We start from the raw sequence: 25,080 nt of genomic DNA on the forward strand, positions 1-25,080 counted from the left end.
TAAATATACCTTATTTATCTGCGTATAACACGCACAGCAGGGGCAGATCCAGAGTCTAATCTCAGGAGGGGCACTTCAAAAATTTTTGCAGGAAATTTGTCAGGGAAATGGCTGGCGCTTCAATCATCATGGCACCATGGTTGTTATGGTGTCAGGATAATTGAAGCGCATTATTTTTATTATTACATTGTAATGTATAATGAAATAGTTCAACTCACCGTAATGCAGAATCAGTGGAAGCCCTGAGCGCGTCACTTGCCATCGTCACCTGCCACCAGATGCGGATTGACAGGGCGGGAGCAGCCAGGTGGAGGGAAGTGGAGGGGAGGACAGGGTGGGGCAGCCAGGTGGAGGTGAGGGCAGGGTGGATGCAGCCAGGTGGAGGTGAGGGCAAGGTGGATGCACCCGGGTGGAGGGGAGGACAGGGTTTATGCAGCCAGGTGGAGGGCAGGACAGGGTTTATGCCGCCAGGTGGAGGGGAGGAGAGGGTGGGAGCAGCCAGATGGAGGGGAGGACAGGGTGGGAGCAGCCAGATGGAGGGGAGGATAGGGTGGGAGCAGCCAGGTGGAGGGGAGGACAGGATGGATGCAGCCAGGTGGAGGGGAGGACAGAGTGGGAGTAGTCAGTGATGAGGTCCTGCATCCCCGCCCCATCGAGGAGTGATCTCCGCTGAGCAGGAAGATGACAGGTCTGTCTCTGCACACTGTGCAGGGACGTACCTGTCACAGCGCCGCTCTCCCCTATGGGAGATCGGGTGGCGACGGACCGCAGTTTTCCATTCGTAGGGGTCAGATGTCACCGCTGACATCCGACACTCTCTAGAGCTCTATGGAGCATCCGTTCAGGTCCGCCTGAAAAACTGACAGGCCGACCTGAACGGATCGGTAGTGTGAAAGGGGCCTTATCGGTTGAACTTGAGTATAAACATTGTAACAATTTGTCAATGGAATAGACTTTGTATGTAAGTGAAAAAAGTTTATCCACTTAAACACTAAACCTTTTTATGGCATTTGTTGGTTTCAAATTTAAAATAATTTTTTTTTTTGCTAGAAAATTACTTAGAACCCCCAAACATTATATATATTTTTTAGTAGAAACCCTACAGAATAAAATGGTGGTTGTTGCAATATTTTATTCCATTGACAAATTGTTACAATGTTTATACTTAAGTTCAACCGATAAGGCCCCTTTCACACTACCGATCCGTTCAGGTCGGCCTGTGTTTGCACAGCGGTCTTACAAATGCAATTTTTTTTGAAAAAATTACTTTAATTAATTTAAAAAAAAAATTATGTAACCAGTAAAGTTAGCCCATTTTTTATTTTTTTTTGTTTAATGTGAAAGAGTTTACATCGTGAGAATCGCAATCTTTTTATTCTAAGCAAAAAGATCATTAATCTCATTTTGGCCAGAATTGTGCAGTTCTACCCCCTGGGTGATCAATGTACATTGCAGGGAATTTGCCAAACTTGATTGCAGATTTCTACCTGTTCATGCTCTGAAGAAGTAGCTGTTCGTTCTGCTATGTCTTTTGGCTACAAATTCGCTGATAAGGGAAATCTGCAAGGTCTATAAATGGGGGGTTGGGACTTTAAATTAAGCAAAATTAAGTGCCATCCCTGGTTCAAGTAGACAAAAAAGGGAATTGTGGGATTTTAACCACTTGCCAACCAGCCGCCGTCATTATACTGCGGCAGGTCGGCAGGTTCCCGTGAGCCGTCATAGCTGTACATCTGCCCTTTAAGTAGGGATAGCAGGCGCAAGCTCACTGCATTGCGGGGGAACCAATGTGCGATCGCAGGCACGAGAGCCAAAACAGGGATGTGTGTATGCAAACACTCACATCCCTGTTCTGTGAGGAGAGGAGAGACAGATCGTGTGTTCCTACTACCTAGTCAGTTCCTTCCCCCTACAGTTAGAACATACACACTGAGGGGACACAGTTAACCCCTTGATCGCCCCCTAGTCTTAACTCCTTCCCTGCCAGTGACATATAGACAGTAATCCAGTGCATTTTTATAGCTCTGATCTCTGTATAAATGTCAGTAGTCCCAAAAATGTGTCAAAAGTGTCCGATCTGTCTGCCACAATGCCGCAGTCCTGATAAAAATCGCAGATCGCCACCATTACTAGTAAAAAAAAATAATAATAATAAAAATGCCATAAATCTTTCCCATAGTTTGTAGATGCTATAACTTTTGCGCAAACCAGTCAATATACGCTTATTGCAATTTTTATTACCAAAAATATGTAGAAGAATATATATTGACCAAAACTTATGAAGAATTTTGATTATTAAAAAAAGTTTGGGGTATATTTATTATACCAAAAAGTAAAAAATATAGTTTTTTTTTCAAAATTGTCTCATTCCAGTAAAAAATATAGTTTTTTTTTCAAAATTGTCGCATTCTTTTGCTTATAGTGCAAAAAATTAAAAACGCAGAGGTGATCAAATACCACCAAAAGAAAGCTCTATTTGTGGGAAAAGGACATCAATTTTGTTTGGGTACAGCGTCGCACGACTGTGCAATTGTCAGTTAATGCTGCGCAGTGCCGTATCGCATAAAATGGCATGGTCATTAAGAAGGCAAATCTTCTGCTCTGTAAGTGGTTAAATGAGGTTATTGAATTGTAGAGGTAAAAGGATTTGTAAACATAATTTATTCATGACATTGGTATGAAACGGGTAGAAAAGTAATTTCATGTATATAAATATACACATAGACACGGCATGAACATATGGATAAATAGATGTAGCGGCGGCTTCTAAAGAGCACACGCTATGCGTTTTTCAAAGTTAAAGTTATGCCCTGAACTGCAGTTTGGTTTGGGTACAATTGTATAAATTTAGACTTCAGCATCAGTCTGACTGGACTGTGAGATGTTCAGCCTGGTCCCAGGGGGCACTGTCTCTTCTGGCAGGCATGGAACTATGGTCTGGTTAGGTGCTTAAGTTACTCTCTCCCGGAGCCCACCCAGTGGGAGTGGCGCTCTCGCTGTGTTTTCTGGGGGAGGGTATTTAAGATGTGGACGTCACGTGGTTTGGAGTTCCGGTCCAGAATGATGTACTGACTTCAGGTCCTGGTCCTCCTGACCAGCCCCAGGAAGGCTATGGCCTGGGGTGCAGATCCACCCGATTTTAATGTCTCTGTGCTGGCTAGCCCGAGGCAAGGAAACTAAAGAAGAATTCTGAGGTGGATGGGTGCCATCTCCGGTTTGGGAGAGACCCAGTGACTTCAAGCATTCCAGGGGAGGACTCTTCAGAAGAAGACCATGTACGGGTTGGTTTCTTAGTAAGAGCCTGGAAGGGCTGAAGTACCCAAGAGAATCTGGTCTCGTGGATATCGCCGGGCTGGCTGAGAGATCCAGGTATCCTACGAGTGTTCTTCAAGCTTAGTTTCCCTACATGTTCTACAACAATGTCTGGGGCAGAGACATTATCTTGTACGTTCTACAACAACGTCTGTGGCAGAGACTTGTTCCTGAGTAAGCACCTTGTTGGCTGCTAGGCCTTGTGAGAGAGGGACTGTCCAACTTGAGTGAACATCCAGTTGCGAATGGCTATTCTCTGGATGCAGTCAAAGTAAGCAAGTTCTTCAACCTTTTGACTTTGACTCTAAGTACCTGAACGTGACTGTTCATTGTCTATGTTTTTTTTACGTTTTGCAAATAAAACCCATTCAAGTGGATTGTTGGTCTCTCGAGTTACTGGGCCATTTACCACGGGACACCCCTAGACGTGAAACAAGGAGAACAGAAAGTAACGGTAAGCCCAAATCTAACCAGAAGCTCCTTTGGGGGTAGTGCTACATAGATACATACATAACGGCTCAACAGCACATGATCATAACGAATAAATATTGGTAAATTATATAAATACATATATGGCATTCAGCAATATGATGAGAGTTATAAAATCTTGAAACACGATTAATTGTAAACATAGTACAGGGTATCTTCCTATTGATAGGCATGTAGATACATCCTGAATGCCTGATGCGTTTCGTGTAAAAAAACGTTCAGGGGCGGATGCAACAAGTTATCTGAAATTAACAGAGTATATTTAATCTAGTGGGATACTAAGAATAACAGGAAAGGCAAAAAGCCAATCCTGAGTACTTATATGAGATGGAAAAACATGATGTATGATGGATAAGGGGCCAGGGACAAAGAGTTGTCTCTCCTGGGAGCTGAGGTAATCTTGAGCCCCGTGATAGTAGGGCACACCCAACATCCACAGGACACAGGTTGCCAATCTTCATTCGTTATGATCATGTGCTGTCAAGTCGTTATGTATGTATCTATTTATCCATCATGTTCATGCCGTGTATATGTATATACATGAAATTACTTTTCTACCTGTTTCATACCAATGTCACAAATAAATTTATGTTTACAAACCATTTTACCTCCACAATTCAATAGCCTCATTTAAAGTCCCACAATTCCCTTTTTTGTCTGTCTGCAGGATCTATATCTCTTTAGAAGTGATTAACGCTTTAGGAGTATGCCACTAAAAATGACAATTTTTTTGCAGAGGATGCCTAAAATCTGACTTGTATGTTAGTACAGAGTTCTGGGGAAATCAGTGAACCAATCACACAAGCAGGAAATTATATTATGGGGAAGTTCTGTATACCATCTGTGTACAGAACACATCCAGGTTACTGTATTGCATTGAATTTGACATAAAAATACAGTGCTGCATATTAACTACTTCAGCCCCGGACCATTTTGCTGGCCAAAGACCAGACCACTTTTTGTAATTCGGCACTGTTTCACTTTAACTGACAATTGTGCGGTCATGCGACGTGGCTCCCAAACAAAATTGACATCCTTTTTTTTTCCCCACAAATAGAGCTTTCTTTTGGTGGTATTTGATCACCCCTGTGGTTTTTATTTTTTGTGCTATAAACAAAAGTAGAGTGACAATTTTGAAAAAAACGCATTATTTTTTACTTTTTGTTATAATAAATATCCCCCAAAAATCTATAAAAAAATTTTTTTCCCTCAGTTTAGGCCGTTACGTATTCTTCTACATATTTTTGGTTAAAAAAATCGCAATAAGCGATTATTGATTGGTTTGCGCAAAAGTCATAGCGTTTACAAAATAGGGGATAATTTTATGAGATTTTTATTATTATTTTTTTTACTCGTAATGGCGGCGATCAGCGATTTTTATTGTGACATTATGGCGGACACATCGGACATTTTTGACACATTTTTGGGACCATTGTCATTTATATAGCAATCACTGCTACACAAATGCAGTGATTCCTGTGTGAATGACACTGACAGTGAAGGGGTTAACCAGTGGGTGGTATTGTAGGGGTTAAGTATTCCTAGGGGTGTGTTACTAACTGTGGGGGGGTTGGGCTTTCTTTTAGTGAACACTGATCTCTGCTCCAATCACATGGAGCAGAGATCAGCGTCACTTGTTTCTAGGCAGAACGGGGAGAAGCTGTTTACAATGGCATCTCCCAGTTCAGCCGCCCCGTGAGACGATCATGGGTATGCCCGCGGCGATTGAGTCCGCGGAACCAGCGACCAGACTCATGCCCCCGGCAGCGCACTTGCGATGGCAGGGCGGCATTTAAAATTCGACGTACCTGTACGCCAATATGCCTGCTCGTGCCATTCTGCCGACGTACATCGGCGTGCGCTGGTCGGGAAGGGGTTAAAAAGGAAAGGTAATTTTTTAATAACATTAAATTCCGATTTGACCTTGACCTCAAGGAGCTTACCATGTAAGGTCCCTAACTCACATTCATATACTAGGGCCAATTTAGACAGAAGCCAATTAACCAACCAGCATGTTTTTCTTTTTGGAGTGTGGGAGGATACCAATTGCCAAACATATACTAATCGATCATCGTCATGCCAATATAGAAAGTGCATAAATTAAACTTGCACATTCCTCATTGGATTACAAATTTTTTCCAGATAAGTACATTTGTACTTTTTACATGTATTTCAAACTTCTGCATTCACTTTTCTGTATAATTTCAACCTTAAAGCGGGAGTCCGCCGTTTTTTTTTTTTAAAAGCCAGCAGCTACAAATACTGCAGCTGCTGACTTTTAAAATAATGACACTTACCCGCCCAGCGCGCCCGTGATGTCGGCACCTGAAGCCGATCTCTCGATCGTCTCTCGGGTGATGCCGCCGCCATCTTGGGTATGGGAATCAGGAAGTGGAGCCTTTCGGCTTAATTTCCCGGTTCTATGCTGTGCAATAAGGATGGTCCCCGCTGTCTCTGGGATCCGTGTGTTTCCCAGCAGGCAGCGGGGGACCTTCGGAAAGGGGCGTAGATTCTGCGGAAAGGGGCGTGGCTTCTGCAGAATCTACGCCGGAAGTGGGTGCAGATACCTGTACTGTACAGGTACCTGCACCCCCTCCCCCCTGAAAGGTGCCAATTGTGGCGCCGGAGGGGGGGAGGGTTCCAATGAGCAGAAGGTCCACTTTAGGGTGGACCTCCGCTTTAAAGAAGCTCTGTACTTGTAATCAAAGTAATGAATATCATCTGCAGTGGGCACCATAAGAGCTCTTCTTTTTTTTCTTCTCTTCTACTCTTCCAACTATCTCAATCTGCCAGTGCAACTCTCCTGAATTGACTTACAGCTTTCTGGAACTTGCACAGGGATAATCATCCTTGTCCCTCTCCCAATGGGACAATGCTAAGGCACCTAGTGCTGCATTATGTGTGTGTGGGGGGTGGGTAGAAAGTCCCTTTGTGCCCCACAGAGAAGGTAAGAGTGGGAATCTTATGGTGTAAAAAATTAGAGTTACTTTGATTTCTTCAGTACAGGATTCCACAGCACAATCTTAAACCTACCAGAAAATAAGTATTTGATGTGCTCATGTTTAAAACAAAATGAAATGCATGCATGTCAGTTTTTCTGAATTTAGAGTCCATCCCTTTAACATTTAGAGCTTGTCACATTCCTGCAACATTTCAAATGCATCATCATTGCTTGTGTGAGTTTGGAAAATATTCAGTCCAAAGCTTAAATAAAGTAAATAAAATAAAGGTCAAATAAAATATGCAAAAAAACAGGATTTTAATGTAAGGCTGATTCAGAAGGATTGAAAGTTGTTTTACTTTTGTACAGGTACCTGTTAAATCAGAACTAAGTAAAATGACATAGCTTTTTATTTTTAAAAACCCATTACAAAATATAGTACTGTAGATGGTTTGTTCATAGCAACTAGTAACGTTCCCACTTTCATTTCCTTGGTTCAGACTTGAAAAGTAAACTAAATATGTGTGTCCTGGTCAACGCCATCAACCTTTTTACTTAAATTGTTACTTTTTTAAGATTCAAATAGGAACCTTGGGAACCACTTGCCTTATTTCTAAATGACCATACGCTGCCAGTGTTCTGTGATGGGCTTTTTTTGTGTCTGGGAGCAAATGAGTTTGAAGAAAGAAAAGTGTTGAGTGTTGTCAGAAATTAGCTGTCAACTACGGTCTTTTAATTAGTCGTCTGCACTAGATTGAGACAATAAGGATAGAGGATTTCACTCTCTTCCTTCTTGTGGTGTGTCACTTGGATGGATTAATAAAGAACTCATATTCATCATCTTGGAGTGCAGCTGTTTCTTCCTTTTTTCCGGTTCTAACTTCAGCTTTTCAATAAGGCCCCTTTCACACTGGGGCGTTTTTCAGCGCCTGTATAGCGCCTGAAAAAATCCGGCACCTTTCACTGCACTGTGAAAGCCGCAGGGCTTTCACACTGGAGCGGTGTGCTAGCAGGCCAGTAAAAAAAGTCCTGCTAGCCGCGTCTTTGGAGTGGTGTATTTACTGCTCCTACCCATTGAAATCAATGGGGCAGCGCGGCTATACTGCCGGTAAAGTGCCGCTGCAGCTGTGCTTTGCGGGAGGTTTTAACCCTTTTTCGGCTGCTAGCAGGGGTTAAAACTGCCCCACTAGTGGCCGAATACTGCCGGTAAAACTGCGCTAAAAATAGCGCCGCTTTATCGCCGACGCCGCTCCCGCCCCAGTGTGAAAGGAGCCTTAAGCTTTGTCAAAAAAAACTGGAAGCTGTTTGATTTCTGTGCAGAGCTACACCAGATTTTGCACTCTCCAGTTTTAGTAAATCAACCCCATGGTTTTACTAGCAACAATTTAGATTCTCTTCAGAATACAAGGAAGCCATGGCAAGCCATATCAATGACAGTGGGACAGATACTACATCCTGATCCACCTGCTCAGCCTTCCTTATTTCTCTCTCTTTCTGCTGCTTTGCTGTAGCTTCTACTTCTGCACACTACCGCTGTACCCCTCTATCCCAAATTATTTTCCTTTTCCCCAATCCCTCCTCCTGCCCCTCTTTTTTCCACCTGTTTTTCTTTTGCCCCATGCTAAACATATACAAAGACAATATAAAATCTGTATCCATTAAGCCATATAACCTTATTTCATATTCATAATAATATGGGGTGTACAAGACCGCTGAGCTCTGCTGAATTGTTAACTTTGTAGCCCATTGTTTAGGGCTTCAGGCTGCTCGTGTAATTATTTACTGTCCATGTAATGAAAGAATGCTTTGTAAAAAGTTACAATTATCTGCTCAGATGTGTACTTGAAATAAAGAATTTGCAAACAAATGGACATGGCTATGCAGATTGATCTTTCATATTCCTGTGGCACACAGCGGGAGATTTTCTAAAACTGGTACACACAAAATCTGGTGCATAGTAACCAATTATCTTATAACTTTAGCTTGTTCAATTAAGCTTTGACAATAAAATCTAGAAGCTGATTGGTTAACTATGCACAGCTGCACCAGATTCTGTGTGCATCGGTTTTAGTAAATCTCCCCCACTGTGTATCAAGAACCATGTGTTTATGCTCTGAAAATGTCCAAAAATATACATCAAGTTATCCAACTTTTAACTTCTTCAGTCTTTATAGCTGGCATCGATGATAGATGTGGAAACCAAGCATCTATAATGTACAATTTCTGAAACAGCCATACAGAATATTCAGTAAAGTTTGGATGATTGACCAAAAAAACTAAAACGTCTGCCACTGACATTGACATTTGTCTTTACTTCTTGCAAATCCAACAAATGTGGAGTTTGTCCCTCACTTAAATAGTGTTCTTTATTAACAAAATTAAATCTGGAACATGTTTGTTATGTGCAAACAGGCCCACATAATTATTATTTTTTTAATCTAATTTCTACCCATATGGTATAAAGGGAAGGAGTATGCATCAATTCAGTTTCTATTTTCCAATTAGCTCATCTAGTTACCAGCACAGAAGACAGCTCGGCACATGGGCTTCATTAGAAAGTGTTTCTCCACTGATTTTAATCAGATTAATTTTTTGTCAAAATGACAGTAGTAGAATAAACATAAAGAGTATGTTACATGAAAATGTAGTGTGGCCATAGTGTGCATCTAGACATAGATACTTGTATATTATGGCCGACCTATTTGTGGGCTTTCCCTCCTTCAGTGCTGACAGTTATGCCGTGTACACACAAGCGTTTTTTCTGTCAGAATAAACTCTGAAGGTTTCTCCGACGAAATTCCGCTCAAGCTGTCTTGCACACACACGGTCACACCAAAGTCCGACCATCAACACGTACAACGGGACTAGAAAAAGGAAGTTCCATAGCCAGTAGCCAATAGCTTCCATCTCGTACTTGCTTCAGAGCATGCATCGTTTTTGTACGTCGGAACAGCAGACAGGTTTTCCGAATAGGAATTGGTTCCGTCTGAAAAATTTTGAACATGTTCACTTTGTAGGTCCGCCAGAATTTTCAACGTAAAAAGTCTGATGGGGCATGCACACAATCGGAATATATGATGAAAGCTCCCGTCTGACTTTTTCTGTCGGAAATTCCGCTCATGTGTACACGGCATTACAGAACTCTAGAAGCTGCTCAGTCCACCATCACAGACATCTTCTCCTATGTTTCTTCCTCCATTATGTAATCACTGATGATGTCACTCCTGTGCATGTACTTTGGTTTTACATAATCCCCACATCTGGCTCAGTTATAATAATGCACGGGTATGAGGTAATGGCATGGTATAACATTTTTGGTTTTGGCAGGTAAATGCTGAATTATTTTTTTTTTATTCTTCAGAAAACTGAAATAATGATACATTTTCTATTTTTAGCGGAGGTCTTGTGTGAACCTCCAAACAACAAGCTTGACAAGTTTAATGGAACACTAATCTGGAAAGACTGCAAGTATTCATTAAATAATGGCAAGATGCTGTTGAGAGGGTGTGTACTCAGAAACACTGAATGGTGCTTTGGAATGGTCATCTTTGCAGGTAATTTGTCAGTGCATCAATTCATCTATTTCTTTCTACCTCTCCCTGATTATGTGATAAAATCAAGGTTGAGATTGGTGGTACCTTTGTTAGTTCCCTTTCCTTATTTACTTGCAGTAACTTTCTTTAAAGTTGACGTGCTTGCTAGAGGAAATCAAAAACTATGGTAATAGAAGTGCAAAAATTATCACATTTATTGTACCCTTGTGTTTTTTTCACTCTGTAATGCTCATTTTCTAAGTCTGTTCATTCCTAGAACAACATGATTTTAGCAGTAGATGCATACAAGTGCCTAACAGTAGTTCTACCCAAAGGCAAACATGGAAGAAATGGCAAACTTGTAAACGAGAGTAATGGTTTCTAAAAGCTCAACTCCAGGAAAATAGCTAAATACATGTTTGAAATGCATAAATATGGCCTACCCGATCTGTTCAGGCACTCATGTTATCTAGGAACCCTTGCAAAACAACACGGCTAGGCTGGTGACCTTTGTTTTCTCCTCTGCAGCTTAGCAATGCAGTTTGGTTACCAGTTTAGTGAATGAACAATAAAGGAGCAGAAGCACTCTGATGAAGCCATCACTCTGCTCTCCCTTTCCATAAAAGCATGTTTAGAAGGCGATATAATAGCACTGTGCAAATCAGTAGAGCCCTAATTGTTGCAGTGTGTTGACCATCCCTCCCTGACTGATATCAAGACATGATCAGGTACTTGTACAAGTTTAATGTAAAAATAAATTTTATTCATTTTTTTTGTTACCACATACATGGGTTAAATTATAACTAAAGGCAAAACTTTTTTTTTTTTTGTTTTGGATAGTGACGAGAGGGATTAGAACACCTGCCAGTTGTTATTGCATTCTGTGCTACGGTTAAGGAAGTGGCATTTACCATGATCATTGAAAGTAGAAGTTATCCAAATTTTGGGTTGTCCCCAGAAAAGTAATAGAGAGGAAATCCAATGGGTACATTAGTTCTGGTGACCTGGGTGTCCCCAAGGAATTCCCCTGATTTACAAGGATTTCCTCTCACTTCCTGTTTGGCTAAGGGACAGAAAGTGAAGATAAATCTCTACAATGAAACACAGATGGCAAAAAAATCTGACGGGTTATAACCTTTCCTTGCTCTATCCAAAATGAAGATAAAAAGTTTTTCCTATAGTTCTACTTTAAATATGTTTTCCTTATATCTGCTTGGTGTTCATTACATTTTTGGATATCTAATACATGGAAAAATATTTGATGCCTTTGTACATGTTTATATACTGTGTATTTTAATTTGCAAGTACATTTAAAGCCGAACTCCAGGGTAAAAAGCTTAACACATGGTTGAAATTAATATAAGGGCACTTTCTTACCTGTCCATGGGTTTTTATTACTGTCTACCAAGTTCTGAGATTTACACAGCTCTGGCACTTGTCTGTGCATTCTGTAAACTCTGCTACAGTTACACTTACAAGTCTTGTCCCTCCCCTAACACAATAGACTGGACAGTGAAAGGAGAAGCAGCAGACTGAGGGTCTCTGTCACTGTGCTCACTCCCTCTATCAGTATGTCCCTTGTTGGTACTGCAGCACAACTGACTGCTTTATTGTGCTGCTCCTCTCTCTGTCAGTCTAAACTCGGCTCCACAGCGAACTGCAAGAGGCTAATATAAGAAAACAAAATTCTGGTACACTTACACTGCTTGCATTAAAACATATCTACTGTATATTTAATGTTGTGTTAATGAATAGAGAGCTGAATTAATTGTATATTTTATATCTGCCTGAAATGTACCTTTAATTTCACTAGTACTGCAAAATTTTGCTAGAAAGATAGTCATTAAGCACCCGAATTGAATGAATACCAGGGATTTCTTATTGCTGCTGTTCCTGTTGCTGTTGGATTTGGAAGCTTCAAGTTTAAATAAAACCACCACAAAGCCTAAGTTTACCTAAAGGGAAAAAAAATATATCAGCACAAGGGACATTACTTGCTGTACTTTCATTGAGATGTGTTCCTTGTGCTGGCTCTGTCCTCCTTTCGCCAAAATCTTCCATTACCTGCCTATGCCCCCCAGCCATCCCTGCTGCCACAATCTTCCAGTGGGGCAGGGGTTAATACAACTAAGGGACTGTGACAGGTATCAAGAGTGCCAGCTGCTTCATTCATAGAAGCCGATATTACAGCCAAAATGAATCATGATTTATGAATGGAGGGGGCGGACAGTTCAATCACCACTCATTCTCCATTCATAGATTGTTTAAAGTTGTTGTAAATCCTTACATATACCCAGTAAAGTGACTGGCCTTAGGTGATACACAGATGAAACAAATCTTCCTACATAAGTTTTACTTGTTTGTCTGCAGCCTTCTCTTCCCCACATCCATTCAAAGTGATGAATTTATAAAGTTTGGCTGAGTGAAGAGAAAAAAAAGGGGGGCGGAGAGCTGAAGTTACACTCTGCAAAGGTCAGTGAGGAGAGCTGGTTGGAGGGAAGGAACACACTCCCCTTCACATAACACACAGGAATAGAGCTGAGACTGCCAATCAGCTGGAGCTCCCTCCCTGTCACCTTTTTTCTCTTGGTGTCAGGAAAACTAGTCAGAAGTGACCCATACAGATAGCACAGGAATGAAGCAGCAGACAGAAATTACACTTGGTGCTGTGGACTGAGACAAGCACACACTATAGAGGGATATGCTTTGTTCATATGTGATGTCTAAGGTTTACAACCACTTTAATTCATGGAAGCTCTGATAATGCTTTCTATGAATGGAGCAGCTGGGTGTAAAAAGCGGGCATATTCGGGCACTCTTGACGAGAGCTTGTCACAGCCCTTTAGTTCTATTAACTCCTGCCACATGGAGGAGGAAGATTTTAGCGAAAGGAGGGCACAGTAGCAATAAGAACATATCTCACTAAGTAATATCCCTTGTCCCAGTTTTTGTTTTGTTTGTTTTAGATAAACGTAGTCTTTAAACTTCCATTAAGGAAGTTACGTTTTTATTTTATAATGCCTTGCAGCAAAATCGGCTTTAAAATCGAGTATATGTAATTTAGTTAATATAAAAATCGAATGTGTGAGGACCTCTGAATCTTTCTTAAACGTTAAATATTTTACATGCTTTTATGCAACCTTCATTACTGTGGGAAACTCATAAGTTTCAGTTTCAGCATGTTTATTTATTTTAATGCACTTCAGATGTGCTGATATCTGTTGTGTTGTATTTGTGTTGGTCCAAGGATACCCAACGACAAACATTTGTAGACCCAACAATTTTCTTACTATCATTCAGAAACTTAAAGCAGGCATTAAGGTGTAGGGTGGCGCTTACAAGAGCACACCTCTGAGTACCGTATATACTCGAGTATAAGCCGAGATTTTCAGCCTCTTTTTTGAGGCTGAAAGTGCCCCCTCGGCTTATACTCGAGTCACCGCTGTCTGACTGCTCGATCAGCGTATCGAGCAGACAGACGGCGGACATTAAAATTCAAAAGCCGCGCCTCCTTCTCCGCCTCCGCCTGTGATAGGCGGAACACTGAATTTCCCAGCAGTCAGTGTTCCGCCTATCACGGACATCCGTTCATTCTCATACTACGGACGAGTATGAGAGGATCTCCGTGATAGGCGGAACACAGGCTGCTGGGAAATTGAGTGTTCCGCCTATCACAGGCGGAGGACGGAGGCGCAGCTTTTGAATTGTAGAATGGCCGCCGAGAAGAGCGGCGATCCTGGAGCGGCGATCCATCGGCACGACACGGGACGGAGGAGGCACGGGACGGAGGAGGCACGGGACGGAGGAGGCACGGGACGGAGGAGGCACGGGACGGAGGAGGCACGGGACAGAGGAGGCACGGGACAGAGGAGGCACGGGACAGAGGAGGCTCGGGACGACGGCGGCTCGGGACGGAGGCTTGGGACACAGGTAGGCTGGACACACACACAAGGCTGCACGGACACACACACACACACACACACACACACACACAGGGATGGATGGATACACACACAGGGATGGATGGACGGACACACACACAGGGATGGATGGATGGATGGATGGATGGACACACACACAGGGATGGATGGACGGACACACACACAGGGATGGACGGACACACAGGGATGGACAGCCATGTCTCACCCTCGGCTTATACACGAGTCAATAAGTTTTCCAGTTTTTTGGGGGTAAATTGGGGGCCTCGGCTTATATTCGGGTCGGCCTATACTCGAGTATATACGGTAGGTTTATTGGCAACAATTATATATTTTGACTTCCATTTGTCAGTATTATAAAAATATGTGAAAATTGCAGACTAGGCCGGAATAAATGGGATTTTAGTGTCAGTTATAGTTTCCAGATTATATTTGTACATAGTAAAAAAATTTGTTTCCTGAATTGTTATATTTATTTTATTCATTTACTTTTTTGGTAATCCAGAGCATTTTGGAACTTGTGGTATAAGGTGGGCTTTCAATGAAATTTCCTTGGTTTTATATTTTTGCAGGGCCAGATACTAAATTAATGCAGAACAGTGGTAAGACTACATTTAAAAGAACCAGCATTGATCGGCTAATGAATACCCTAGTTTTATGGGTAAGTTTTGCTTATGAAAAAGAAATAGAATATGGTATATTTGTATGTATCCAAAAATATCTTTAGTATTATATTTAGAAAGGAGGTGAAGTTTGGAGCTACTGGAACGTATGTATAATCTTTTATGCATGTGCTAAATGCAATGTTACACCTGATATGCAGGAATGTATATGATAGCTGTATGAACTCCCATCTCCAGTGGGAAAATTCTCTGGATTTTCCCATCTCTTTTAAGTTCAGATAATTTTGCATCATATAATCGTTTGTATTTGGCCTGCTGTGCTACTTTTTGTTGGTATCATCAATTAGGAACAGGGTAGAATAGGGCAGATACATTTCATTTGACCAGTTATGCTCTTCACCATTTGTGGTTGCCCATGTAGATCTGTTGTGGTTTTAAGTGCTACATTGACAGTCCAGTTGTCCAAACCTGAAGGTTTCCTTAGTACCCGATGATGAACATCATACATTATCTCACAAAAAGTGAGTACACCCCTCACATTTTTGTAAATATTTTACTATATCTTTTCATGTGACAACTCTAAAGAAATTACAGTTTGCTACAATGTAAATGTAATTTGCTGTCCCCTCAAAATAACTCAACACACAGCCATTAATGTCTAAACCGCTGGCAACAAAAGTGAGTACACCCCTAAGTGAAAATGTCCAAATTGAGTCCAAAGTGTCAACAATTTGTGTGTCCGCCATTATTTTACAGCACTGCGTTAATCCTTTTGGACATGGAGTTCACCAGAGCTTCACAGGTTGCCACTGGAGTCCTCTTCCACTCCTCCATGATGACATCGGGGAGCTGGTGGATGTTAGAGACCTTGCGCTCCTCCACCTTCCATTTGAGGATGCCCCACAGATTCTCAATAGGGTTTAGGTCTAAGACATGTTTGGCCAGTCCATCACCTTTACCCTCAGCTTCTTTAGCAAGGCAGTGGTCGTCTTGGAGGTGTGTTTGGGGTCATTATCATGTTGGAATACTGCCCTGTGGCCCAGTCTCCGAAGGCAGGGGATCATGCTCTGCTTCAGTATGTCACAGTACATCTTGGCATTCATGGTTCCCTGAATGAACTGTAGCTCCCCAGTTCTGGCAGCACTCATGCAGCCCCAGACCATGACACTCCCACCACCATACTTGACTGTAGGCAAGACACACTTGTCTTTGTACGCCTCACTTGGTCATCGCCACACACTTGACATCTGAACCAAACAAGTTTATCTTGGTCTCATCAAAACCACAGGACATGGTTCTAGTAATCCATGTCCTTAGTCTGCTTGTCTTCAGCAAACTGTTTTCTGGCTTTCTTATGCATCATCTTTAGAAGAGGCTTCCTTCTGGGACAACAGCCATGCAGACCAATTTGATGCAACGTATGACGTATGGTCTGAGCACTGACAGACTGACCCAGCACCCCTTCAACCTCTGCAGCAATGCTGTCAGCACTCATACGTCTATTTCCCAAAGATAACTTCTGGATATGGTGCTGAGCATGTGCACTCGACTTCTTTGGTCGACCATGGCAAGGCCTGTTCTGAGTGTAATCTGTCCTGTTAAACTGCTGTATGGTCTTGGCCACCGTGCCGCAGCTCAGTTTCAGTGTCTTGGCAATTTTCTCATAGCCTAGGCTATCTTTATGTAGAGCAACAATTATTTTTTTCACATCCTCAGAGATTTCTTGGCATGAGGTGCCATGTTGAACTTTCAGTGACCAGTATGTGAGAGAATGAGAGCAATGATACCAAATTTAACACACCTGCTCCCCATTCACACCTGAGACCTTGTAACACTAACGAGTCACATGACACCAGGGAGGAAAAATGGCTAATTGGACCCAATTTGAACATTTTCACTTAGGGGTGTACTCACATTTGTTGCCAGCGGTTTAGACATTAATGGCTGTGTGTTGAGTTATTTTGAGGGGACAGTAAATTTACACTGTTATATAAGCTGTACACTAACTACTTTACATTGTAGTAATTTCTTCAGTGTTGTCACATGAAAAGATATACTAAAATATTTTCAAAAATGTGAGAGGGGTGTATGCACTTTTGTGACATACTGTAAATGCCAGGGCACATTAAGATCAGTATTTCTCTTCCATAACCCTCACGTACTCATAACAGGTCATGCTTTCAGGGTTTTGTTACTGCTGCTCATACCGCAAAACATTTTTTAAACCGGTCATTTTGGGGATGTTAGGGATACCTCAGGGCTGGGATTCAAAAACACAATTGTTAAGGGCACACAAATGAAGCAAAAAAACAGGCTGTGATCTGCACTTACAGTGACTTAAAAGTATTCGCACCCTTGAAATTTTCCACATTTTGTCATGTTACAACCAAAAACGTAAATGTATCTTATTGTGATTTTATGTGGTGTGTATTTGTATTCAGCCCCCCTGAGTAAATACTTTGTAGAACTGCCTTTCGCTGCAATTATAGCTGCAAGTCTTTTTGGGGATGTCTCTACCAGCTTTGCACATCTAGAGAGTGAGATTTTTGCCCATTCTTCTTTGAAAAATAGCTCAAGCTCTGTCAGATTGCTTGGAGAGTGTCTTGCCACAGGTTTTCAATTGGATTTAGGTCTGGACTTTGACTGGCTTGTGCGCGGCCTGTCAGTTTAGGTGAATGGCCATGTCTTGGTAGGCTTCAGCTGTGCCATACTCTTTCCAGTGAGATGTTTAAAGCTTGGGATATTTTTTTAAAACCTAATCCTGCTTTAAACTTCTCCACAACTTTATACCTGACCTGTCTTGGATTTCATGATGCTGTTTGCTCACTATGGTTCTCTAACAAACCTCTGAGGGCTTCACAGAATAGCTGTATTTATACTGAGATTAAATTACACACAGGTGAGCGCTATTTACTAATTAGGTGGCTTCTGAAGAAAATTGGTTCCTCTACATTTTAGTTAGGGGTATCAGAGTAAAGGGGTCTGAATACAAGCGCACGCCACACTTTTCAGATATTTATTTGTAAAAAAAAGTTGATAACAATTTTAGTTTCAATTCCACGTCACAATTATGTGCCACTTTGTGTTGGTCTATCACATAAAATCCCAATAAAATACATTTACATTTTTGACTGTAACATGAAAAAATGTGGAATATTTCAAGGGGTATGAATATTTTTTCAAGGCACTGTATATACAGTGCCTTGCGAAAGTATTCGGCCCCCTTGAACTTTTCAACCTTTTGCCACATTTCAGGCTTCAAACGTAAAAATATAAAATTTAAATTTTTTGTGAAGAATCACCAACAAGTGGGACACAATTGTGAAGTGGAACGAAATCTATTGGATAATTTAAACTTTTTTTAGCAAATAAAAAACTGAAAAGTGGTGCATGCAAAATTATTCGGCCCCTTTACTTTCAGTGCAGCAAACTCACTCCAGAAGTTCAGCGAGGATCTCTGAATGATCCAATGTTGTCCTAAATGACTGATGGTGATAAATAGAATCCACCTGTGTGTAATCAAGTCTCTGTATAAATGCACCTGCTCTGTGATAGTCTCAGGGTTCTGTTGAAAGCGCAGAGAGCATCATGAAGACCAAGGAACACACCAGGCAGGTCCGTAATACTGTTGTGGAGAAGTTTAAAGCCGGATTTGGATACAAAAACATTTCCCAAGCTTTAAACATCCCAAGGAGCACTGTGCAAGCGATCATTTTGAAATGGAAGGAGTATCAGACCACTGAAAATCTACCAAGACCTGGCCGTCCCTCTAAACTTTCAGCTCAGACAAGGAGAAGACTGATCAGAGATGCAGCCAAGAGGCCCATGATCACTCTGGATGAATTGCAGAGAACTACAGCTGAGGTGGGAGAGTCTGTCCATAGAACAACAATCAATCGTACACTGCACAAATCTGGCCTTTATGGAAAAGTGGCAAGAAGAAAGCTATTTCTCAAAGATATCCATAAAAAGTCTTGTCTAAAGTTTGCCACAAGCCACCTGGGAGACACATCAAACATGTGGAAGAAGGTGCTCTGGTCAGATGAAACCAAAATCAAACTTTTTGCCCACAATGCAAAACTATATGTTTGGCGTAAAAGCAACACAGCTCATCACCCTCAACACACCATCCCCGCTGTCAAACATGGTGGTGGCAGCATCATGGTTTGGGCCTGCTTTTCTTCAGCAGGGACAGGGAAGATGATTAAAATTGAGGGGAAGATGGATGCAGCCAAATACAGGACCATTCTGGATGAAAACCTGTTGGAGTCTGCAAAAGACCTGAAACTGGGACGGAGATTTATCTTCCAACAAGACAATGATCCCAAACATACAGCAAAATCTACAAAGGAATGGTTCACAAATAAACGTATCCAGGTGTTAGAATGGCCAAGTCAAAGTCCAGACCTGAATCCAATTGAGAATCTGTGGAAAGAGCTGAAAACTGCTGTTCACAAACGCTCTCCATCCAACCTCACTGAGCTCGAGCTGTTTTGCAAGGAAGAATGGGCAAGAATTTCAGTCTCTCGATGTGCAAAACTGATAGAGACATACCCCAAGCGACTTGCAGCTGTAATCGCAGCAAAAGGTGGCTCTACAAAGTATTAACGCAAGAGGGCCGAATAATTTTGCACGCCCCACTTTTCATTTTTTTATTAGTTAAAAAAGTTTCAAAAATCCAATAGATTTCGTTCCACTTCACAATTGTGTCCCACTTGTTGGTGATTCTTCACAAAAAATAAAAATGTTATATCTTTATGTTTGAAGCCTGAAACGTGGCAAAAGGTTGAAACGTTCAAGGGAGCCGAATACTTTCGCAAAGCACTGTATAAATAATTAAAAAAGGTGATCAGCGCAAACTATATACCATATATTACTACAAAGAAGGAATATCCTTGTTTGATATGTATTCTACTTCATAGATAAAGTGCAATAAATCAATAATTATACCAATACTAATGGTGAGTCCTAGTGCAAATTGCTGCTGTTCATGCAATTATTTAGCTGCTGTGCAAACTACGCAAATAAATAATTTTCAAAAAATGCGCAACATATTACCATAAATTCGTAAAGCAAATAAAATAGCTTGCAATGTGACAGACTGCACACCAGCATTTTTTGCACTAATTTGCACATTTACTGTTTATGGATGAACTTTTATGGGTATCACTACTCAATATAAATAGGACTGTATTGGTACACCTACACACTTAAAGGGGTACACAAAGGTTTATTTGATGCTTGCCACTTTATGATAATCTTGCACCATTTTGCACTATTTAGGGTTTGTTCAATTATTATTTCATATTTAGCACCTGATGAGGATTTTCACGATTTTGCACTAAATTGTTTGTTTTAATAATCTGCATAGCAGCAGCTACTTTATTTACTTAATGAATTTATTGTAATGTGTTGCGTATTTTTTGAAAATTATTTATTTGCGTAGTCTGCACAGTAGCAGATTGCACAGCAGCTAAATAATTGCATGCACAGCAGCAATTTGCACTAGGACTCACCATTAGTATTGGTATAATTATTGATTTATTGCACTTTATCTATGAGGTAAAATACATATCAAACAAGGATATTTCATCTTTGTAGTAATGGTATATAGTTTGCGCTGATCACCTTTTTTATTTATTTTTGTTCAAGTGCATGGTATACACTTTAGGTCTAGCAGCAATCTAACCGACATGCCACATTCAGATATTGTTCACTTTGATAGCGTGAGGGAACCCCCTTTTTTTTTACTGTATATATGAAATATCCCAATGGTAAATGAAAGTTCTCATAAATGACTAATGTCACTTTCTCTACAAGCACAGCTGTCAAGAGGATGTAGTGTCCAGCGTAGACCATCACTATTAGGCTTCATGTACACGGGACATTTTTCCAACCTCTCCTGAATGATTTAACTTGACCGCGTTTGCGCTTAGAAGCGTTTAAAAAAAAATATATATTTTGCGTTCCAAAAAAAGCCTTTTAAACGTAACTGCCTAGAAATGACTATAAACGACCCTGTGTACATGTACTGATAAGATAACACAGAGGAGAGTTCAGGAGCAGTTGAAAAAAATGCTCAACTGCTCCCAAACATCCGTTTTGCAGCAGTAGTGTACATGAGGCCTTACACTATCCTTATTGAACAATGATGACACCGAGAGATTTTGTTTAACACAAACACAAGATGTTTAGTTAAACACAATATTCTGGCGTTGTCTAAGAACTTTGTGCAATAGAGATTTGATTTCCAGTTTATTACTGACTGCCTAGGCTGGGCACACATCGTTTTAATAATTTAATAATATAGAAGAGATCAGCTTCCAGTTTTTATTTTTTTATTTTTTTGTCAAAGCTTAAATGCTTAATACTTAAAAAGCTGGCTACCATCCACAGCTGTGCTAGATTTTGTACTCTCCAGTTTTAGCAAATCAACCACATAGCATATTTATATAACTCCCAACTATCTGAAATAAGGAGGATCGCTTTTTAGCTCACAGTATGTAGATAAAAGACATGTCCCTGCCACAGCCCTGATTACACAAACCACAAAGATAATACAGTGCCTTGCAAAAGTATTCACCCCCTTGGGTTTTTACCTATTTTGTTATATTACAGCCTTTAGTTCAATGTTTTTTTAATCTGAATTATATGTGATGGATCAGAACACAATAGTCTAAGTTTGGGAAGTAAAATTAGAAATATATATAAATAAAACGATTTTTCATAAATAAAAAATGAATAATTGGCATGTGCGTATGTATTCACCCCCTTTGTTATGAAGTCCATAAAAAGGTCTGGTGCAACCAATTACATTCAGAAGTCATATAATTAGTGAAATGATGTCCACCTGTGTGCAATCTAAGTCATATGATTACATATACACACCTTTTTGAAAGTCCCTGGGGGCTGCAACACCTAAGCAAGAGGCACCACTAACCAAACACTGCCATGAAGACCAAGGAACTCTCCAAACAAGTAATGGACAATGTTGTTAAGAAGTACAAGTCAGGGTTAGATTATAACAAATTTATCCAAATATTTGATGATCCCTAGGAGCAATATCAAATCTATCACAACCAAATGGAAAGAACATGGCACAAAAGCAAACCTGCCAAGAGATGGCCGCACACCAAAACTCACGGACCGGGCAAAGAGGGCATTAATCAGAGAGGCAGAACAGAGACCTAAGGTAACCCTGGAGGAGCTGCAGAGTTCCACACCAGAGACTGGAGTATCTGTACATAGGACGACAATAAGCCGTACGCTCCATAGAGTTGGGCTTTATGGCATAGTGGCCAGAAGAAAGACATTATTTTCAGCAAAAAACTAAATGGCACGTTTTAAGTTTGCAAAAAGGCATATGGGAGACTAACAAAATGTATAGAGGAAGGTGCTCTGGTCTGATGAGACTAAATTTGAACTTTTTGACCATCAAAGAAAATGCTATGTCTGCCTCAAACCCAACACATCACATCACCCAAAGAACACCATCCCCACAGTGATGTTTTCTCTTACGTTCACTGACTGACACAGCTCCTTTTTTAGACCATCCGGTTGTTACACCACCTTCAGGAGAGGACTAGGCAGAACATGTTAAAATGTTATAATAAAACTAGAACTTTCTAGTTCCGCCCAAGGGGCGGTCCCTTAGGTAACAACCCCTCAGCCTGCTACTGCCTCAGTTTTTTTTGCCTGATGAACCGCAGGTGGTCATCGCTACGCTTCTGCATGCGAGTCCTGGGACTCATGGTGGCCTCCTTCGTGCTAGTACCGTATGCCCAGTTTCACACCAGAGTGTTGCAGAAGAAGATTTTGACAAAATGGACAAATCTCCGTTGTCCCTGGATCGGCAGATTCAGGTGAGCCAGTTACCCAGGGATTCCATGCTCTGGTGGCTGAGGTTCCCGGCACTTCGGTCCAGGAAGTCATTCCTACCTCTGAAACCGGCTGGGATGGTGCAATGGGAGTTCAGTCGACCCAGGGCCTCTGGTCGCAGGAGGAATCCAAGTTGCCGATCAATGTGCTCAAGCTGAGAGTGGTCTCCACATGGTCGATAAGACTTCGAGGGCGTGCGATCAGGATCCTGTCAGAAAACGCCACGGAGGGGGCATATGTCAATCACCAAGGAGGAACAAGAAGCTCGGCCACCACATGGGAGGTCGCACACATCCTTCAGTGGATAGAGCGACATGTACCGGCCCTATCAGCCATTTACATCCCGGGAGTGGAGAACTGGCAGGCGGACTAAGTCGCCAGATGCTGGACCCAGGAGAAGGGGCGTTGCGTCCGGAGGTGTTCAGGCTACTGTGTCTGCGATGAGGCACACCAGACGTGGATCTTCTGGCCTCCCATCTCAATCGAAAGGTGCCAAGATTCGTGTCCAGGACAAGAGATCCTTGGGCAGACGCGTCAGATGCGCTGGTGGCTCTGTGGGATCTGTACCAGCTGATCTATGCCTTCCCTCCGCTTAAACTGTTACCACGTCTGCTCCTCAGAGTGGAGACCGAGGGGATCCCAGTAATACTGATTGCCCCGGATTGGCCCCAGCGTCCCTGGTACGCAGACTGAGTGTACCTGGTGGCAGACGCCCCATGGCGACTGCCGTTACTAGAGGACCTTCTGTCTCAAGGTCTGATTTGCCATCCTGCTGGGATCTGAATCTGGTGTTATCGGCGCTTCAGAAACCACCATTTGAAAATATCAGTGAGATCCCTCTGTTGACTCTTTCTCAGAAAGTGGTCTTCTTTTCTGCCGAAGGTGGTTTTTCGGCGTTCCACATTAATGAAGACATTGTGTTACCATCTCTGTGTCCTAAACCAACACATCCCAAAGAGGTGGCCCTCCATTCCCTGGACGTGGTTCGGGCTCTGAGGGTGTATTTGTCTGCTACAGCTCCCTTTTGGAAGTCAGACTCCTTGTTTGTTTCGGTGGCTGGTCTGAAAAAAGGCATGACGGTCTCGTCGGCCACCATTTCCAGGTGGATCAGACAGATTGTAGTACAGGCCTACACCTTGAAGGGGCAGGTGCCCCCCTTTCCAGTCACAGCCCACTCCACTAGGGCAATTGGAATGTCTTGGGCCTTCTAACATCAAGCGTCTGTCGCTCAAGTGTGTAAAGCAGGGACTTGGTTGTCTGTTCACACCTTTACAAAATTCTACAAGGTAGATGTCAGTGCATCGGCTGATGCCTGTTTTGGCCACAAAGTTTTGCAATTGTACTTAAATTTTTTTCCTGGTTTTTGGTAAAAACAGTACCTTTAAGTAAATGCACTGTTGCATTTGTTACCGCTAGTTCTGTGGCGGTTTGGAGGTAGTGACTCCCAGATGAGGAGCACTCTGTTTTTTTTTGTGGGTAAAAAAGTTCTTGGTTATTCCCACACAGTTGTTTTTGTGGGTAAAATTTTTATATTAGTTCCCACATGCCATTGTGGGTGAAGTTTTTATGCTGTTTTCCCACCCCTAGTTTTGGCACTGCTTGGGGACGTCCCAATGGTCTAAGAAATGAGCTGTGTCAGTCGGTGAGCATAAGAGAAAATAGGATTTTTTGTACTCACCATAAGATCCTTTTCTCTGTATTCCACCGACTGACACAACACCCTCCCCTCTTATTTTTTTTTTTTTTTTTAATGTTATACTGCTTGTTGACGTGCTGAGGGGTTGTTACCCAAGGGACCGCCCATTGGGCGGAACTAGAAAGTTCTAGTTTTATTATAACATTTTAACCTGTTCCACCTAGTCCTCTCCTGAGGGTGGCGTAACAACCCGATGGTCTAAGAAAGGAGCTGTGTCAGTTGGTGAACTACAGAGAAAAGGATTTTACGGTGAGTACAAAAAATCCTGTTTTTCAGCAGTCGGGACTGGGAAACTGGTCAGAGTTGATGGAAAGATGGATGGTGCTAAACACAGGGATATTCTTGAGCAAAACCTGTACCACTCTTTGTGTGATTTGAGGCTAGGATGGAGGTTCACCTTCCAGCAGGACAATGACCCCAAACACACTGCTAAAGTAACACTTGAGTGGTTTAAGGGGAAACATGTAAATGTGTTGAAATGGCCTAGTCAAAGCCAGGACCTCAATCCAATAGAAAATCTGTGGCCAGACTTAAATATTGCTGTTCACAAGTGCAAACCATCCAACTTGAAGGAGCTGGAGCAGTTTTGCCAGGAGGAATGGGCAAAAATCCCAGTGGTAAGATGTGGCAAGCTCATTGAGACTTATCCAAAGCGAATTGGAGCTGTGAT

The 25,080-nt window shown here is 41.8% G+C and overlaps 1 protein-coding gene across 2 annotated transcripts in view; it reads left to right on the forward strand.

The window, feature by feature from the left end:
* Window positions 1-25,080, forward strand: part of ATP8B4 (ATPase phospholipid transporting 8B4 (putative)) — a 531,442-nt gene that overhangs the window by 363,034 nt on the left and 143,328 nt on the right. For both annotated transcript variants that reach the window (XM_077470822.1, XM_077470823.1), the window contains exons 11-12: window positions 10,138-10,296; window positions 14,786-14,874. In XM_077470822.1, coding sequence (XP_077326948.1) covers window positions 10,138-10,296; window positions 14,786-14,874 — 248 coding nt within the window. The remainder of the gene's footprint in view (window positions 1-10,137; window positions 10,297-14,785; window positions 14,875-25,080) is intronic.

Source organism: Lithobates pipiens, unplaced genomic scaffold (assembly GCF_037356315.1).
Source record: "Lithobates pipiens isolate NorthernLeopardFrog02 unplaced genomic scaffold, aLitPip1_a1.2 Scaffold_8, whole genome shotgun sequence".
Lineage (NCBI taxonomy): Eukaryota > Metazoa > Chordata > Amphibia > Anura > Ranidae > Lithobates > Lithobates pipiens.